The 4,112-nt window shown below is 61.8% G+C and overlaps 1 protein-coding gene across 3 annotated transcripts in view; it reads right to left on the bottom strand.

Moving 5' to 3' along the window:
- The window catches only part of DIS3L2 (DIS3 like 3'-5' exoribonuclease 2), a 236,453-nt gene that overhangs the window by 1,772 nt on the left and 230,569 nt on the right, over positions 1-4,112 (bottom strand). For all 3 annotated transcript variants that reach the window (XM_025202717.1, XM_006022439.2, XM_014519372.2), the window contains 4 exons: positions 3,684-3,831; positions 3,078-3,208; positions 2,345-2,449; positions 1,145-1,246 (listed from right to left, as the gene is read on the bottom strand). In XM_025202717.1, coding sequence (XP_025058502.1) covers positions 1,145-1,246; positions 2,345-2,449; positions 3,078-3,208; positions 3,684-3,831 — 486 coding nt within the window. The remainder of the gene's footprint in view (positions 1-1,144; positions 1,247-2,344; positions 2,450-3,077; positions 3,209-3,683; positions 3,832-4,112) is intronic.

The following is a 4,112-nucleotide window of genomic DNA, read 5'->3' as shown; positions in this document are numbered from 1 at the left end:
AGCGCCTGGTGATGGCAGAGACATGGTGCACAGAGGGCAAAAGCCTATATGCTGGGCACTAGTGTGGCCTCTTGGGTCTGCCTGATGCCAGGGGCATGCAGAGGGTGGAGCTGCACATCCCCCATCCTAAGGCAAAGGCAGGGATGGGGCGCTGCAGCAGCTGCCCAACCTCTGCCCACTTCGGGTAGCTTGCAAACCCCCTTCACAGACATTCCCCCTCTTTCGCCGGGTTCAGGCAAACCCGGGCAGGTGCCAAGCACCTGAGCAGTGCGTGGGCCCCTCCCTGCCAGCCCCAGCATGGAGGAGGGGCTGGCGCTGCCGGGGCTGGGCGACTCACTCCAGGGCACAAGGAGGCCGGAGCTGCGTGTCAAGGTGACAGTGCTTCTTGCTGGTTCAGCACAGCGCTGGCTGGGTGACGGCCGTTTGCAGGGTGAGAGATTTATTGGCTCAGGGATGGGCTGGCAGGGAAGGGAAGTGCACAGTGTGCCGTGACCTGGCCTGGCCCAGGGCTCCAGTGTTTTCTTAGGAGGTGTGGAAGATCCCTCACAAATGTTTGCTTAGCAGAAGGGATCAACCCCAGTGCTGGGCCTGGCTCCTGCCAGGCAGCCATTTTTCATGCTGGAGGCGCTTAAGTGACACCAGCTCCCATGCAAAAGAGGAATCACCCAGGGTGGCTGCAGGGGCTGAGCTCAGAGGTAGAAGTGCGGTGCCAGAGGGAGCACGGCTCCCGGCACAGGCTCTTCACCCTTTCCACGGTGCTGGGCTAGGTCTACGCTAGCAGGAGCTCAGGAAATCCTTAGGGACGTGGTGCGCAGCCACGGGAGGTGCCTGGCTGCTCTGGAAGCTGGTGCCAGGGTGGCCCCGTGCAGTAGCAGACTGGCCTCACCCAGCCCTGCTCTCGATGCCAGAGGAGCTTGAGGCTGGAGTGAGTTGTCTCAGCAGCAGCAGCAGTTCCCCACAGGCTGCGACACCAGGGTCCGATCCGGCCCTTCCCAGAGCATGACAGTGGGGGGTGTGGGGTTTGCATCCAGAGCCCACTGCTGAAAGCCCCAGAGGTGCCCACGTGGACACGGAGGCTGTAGCCGCACCATTTGCGCGACTCAGCTCCGCTCCACCCCAAAGCCTGGCCCGGAGGTGGCGTTACCTGGTGGGCAGCTTCCTGCTTGGGGGTCTCCTCCTCCCACACGAGGGTCAGCTCCGGCTTCTTCCCCACCTTCTGGAAGTGGAAGCCCACCAGGGGCAGAGCCTGCGGGCAGACACGGATGCTGGGAACGGCTCTAACAGGAGCCCCGTCCCCTTCCCAGCCCTGCCCAGTTGCCCTGCAGGCCATGGCTGGGCTTCCCTCCCCTCTCCCTCAGCGCCTGCTTGCTGACACGTTGAAATCCCTCCTGTTCAGCACGCAACAGAAAGGCCTCTCGCCGCTCTGAACTGCCGGGAGCCCAGGGCTTGTGAGCCGTAATTCAGGGGCTGCTGTAACACGCACGCAGTCCACGCAGCAGGGTCCGGTTAAAGATGTCGCCGCAAGCCGTACAGCCACGGTATGAGAGGCTGTCGTTGCTCCCTGTGGGGCTAGTGCAGGGCTGATTGCACTCAGGCAGCCCCTGATTTACTGGCTGGTAACGTGAAATTCAAACTGGCCCCTCCTGGTTTCGGAGCCCAGGCGCTTGAGCTCTCAAACCTGGACTTCAGCACCTTTTCCCTAGAAAAACCATCCGCTTTCAAATGGAGCGTCTGAAAGCAGAGGAGATGGGAGGAGAGAATTCCCCGCTCCGCTCTGCCCGGCCTCCTCGCTGCCTCTGATCCTGCCCTTGTCCTGCCGGGGGCTTGGGAAGGTGAGAAGCAGGCAGTGCCCTCCGAGGTGGATCTGGGAGGGGGAGGGAAGGGCCGTGCCTTGGCACTGGGCTCTTCAGAGTAAAGGAAGCTGTGGCCCGTCTCCCTCAAAGCCAGGCAAGGTGGAAATGTGTTTTAGCTAAGGGAATGTCAAGCTCTATCCCAGGCTTTCTCTAGCCCTTAGCAGCTCCCACTGTCCCCTTAACTCTGCCCCTTTCTGTACAGTGGTTACCAAGCCATGGTTCCTGAGGCTCTCGGCTACATGGCCATGTCATCCTGTCCTACTGCTGCACAGGCACCAGGGCAGCTTGGCTGGCGGCACTGCTCGTGTGCCAGGGCCATGGGTGCTTTTGTTCCCTGCTTGGATGAGCCAGCGTCACAGCCGTGAAGGTCCCTGGGCCTGGCCTCATGAGGGTGTGCCCCCCTTGCCCCCCTTCCAGTCCCAGAGCTGTGGGAGGACGAAGGCTGCAGCCTGCAGCAGCATGGGCCGCCCACCTGCCCGTGAAGCACTTACGTTGCAGTAGATGCGTTTCTGGACGCCGAAGCGCAGCACCAGGACGTCGAAGGCCTCATTGAGGACGCCCATCACCATCGCCTCCGACTCCAGGGGGCCACACTCCTGCAAGGCAACGTGCTGGCATGACAAGAAGACACCCCCAGGCCTCTGCCACCCCAGCACCAAGCTCTGCCCTCTCCCTTCACACTTATCCCATGTGGGCAATGCCCAAGCCTAGGATGCCCCTCCCTCCTTCTCCCCAGGGAACACTATATTAAGTACCACCTCTCCCCAGCCCCCTCAGGCCTGGATACAGCTCCACAAGGTGCAAACAGCCAGGACACCCGGTCCTGCAGGATCCCAGCCAAGCCCAAGAAGCCAGTGGAGGACTTGCGGTGCCTGTCTGCTGCACAGAGCAGGAGAGAAGCAGTACAGAGCTTGCTCTCTTAGTTGCAGCCCCCGGGGGGCGGCCCCGTGATTCTTTGAAAGCAAGAACCTGCCCTGGGAAGAGCAGGCAGTGGCCACAAAACAGCCAGAGCCACGTGGGCGAGAAGGGGCTGCAAATCCAAGGGTTAACCGGAGCTCCAAGCAGAGTAGGAAGCTGCCCCCACGAGATGTGGCCACTGGGCAAAACCAAGGCATCCTTGCAGGAGAGTTGTCTCAGTGTGGGGAATCAGAGAGGCCCGGTCCTTGCTCCCAGGGCCAAGGGAAGGGGCTGGCACAGCCAGTGCAGTGCTGCCTGAGGCCTTACCCTGACGAAGACAGAGAAGAAGAGGTCAGCGCTGAGCTCCTGCACTCTCTTGGATGCCATCTTGCGGTCGTTGCAGTGGTCTGCCTGCTCCTGGATGGCCTCCTTCCGCAGCCGGACCGGGCGCCCAGAGCCTGGGAAGGAAAACCACTGTGGCTTGGCACCCTGGTGCTACAGACACCAATGCCCACCCCGGAGCTGCCCGATTTGCTAAAGGGTTGGGATGCTGGCCAAGAGCACACGACTGCAAGGAGTGAGACTGAGCAGCCCAGCTCCTGCCTGGTGCTGGGACTACCAACACAAGGGGGTGATGCCCATCTGGTCTCACCCGCTGTTGGCAGGAAAGTCCCCCTGAGACATGAGTCCTTTTGACACCCTGCTCTGTGGAGGGTGGGTCAGGGAGCTGGGACCATGCCGGGGGGAGTTACAGCAGCCATGTAGATGGGAGGTGGGCAAAGGAAGTTGGCCTGAGTCCCCAGAACCCAGGAGTCCTGACTCCGACTCCTTCCCCTCCCCGGACAGCCCCGCTCTGGAGGCACTGGCACGAAGCCCATCCTGCAGGGAGCCCACTCTTGGGCTGCCCGCACCCGGAGTCTCGTGAGCACGTACCCAGTGAGGCGGAGAGGAGCCGGTGGACAATGATGTCGGGATAGCGGCGGATGGGCGAGGTGAAGTGGGTGTAGAGGGGCACGTTGAGGGCGTAGTGGTGGAACAGGGTCTCATCTTTTAGGACTCCGGTGCAGAAGTAGAGGGCCATCTGAAAGGGAAACCCTGTGATGAGACAGGCAGCCCCCTGCTGACATCCTGAGAGCCTGCGAGCTGCTCTGTGAGGCCCTACAGACTGGGCTTGAGGCACAGGGACAGGAGAGGATTTGCACAGGGAGCATCTCGTATGACGGACACAGCCCGGGAGGGTTGGGGGTATGAGCTGCCCAGTGCCCCCTTCGCAGGGCAGAGGCATGTCCAGGCCAGCTCTGCCAGGCACCACTGGGAAAGGGGAGAGGGAAGAGTCCTCCCTTCCCTCTTGGAAAAGAGTCT

Source organism: Alligator sinensis, unplaced genomic scaffold (assembly GCF_000455745.1).
Source record: "Alligator sinensis unplaced genomic scaffold, ASM45574v1 scaffold301_1, whole genome shotgun sequence".
Taxonomy (NCBI): Eukaryota; Metazoa; Chordata; order Crocodylia; family Alligatoridae; genus Alligator; species Alligator sinensis.
This window is presented reverse-complemented; position numbering and strand designations above follow the sequence as displayed.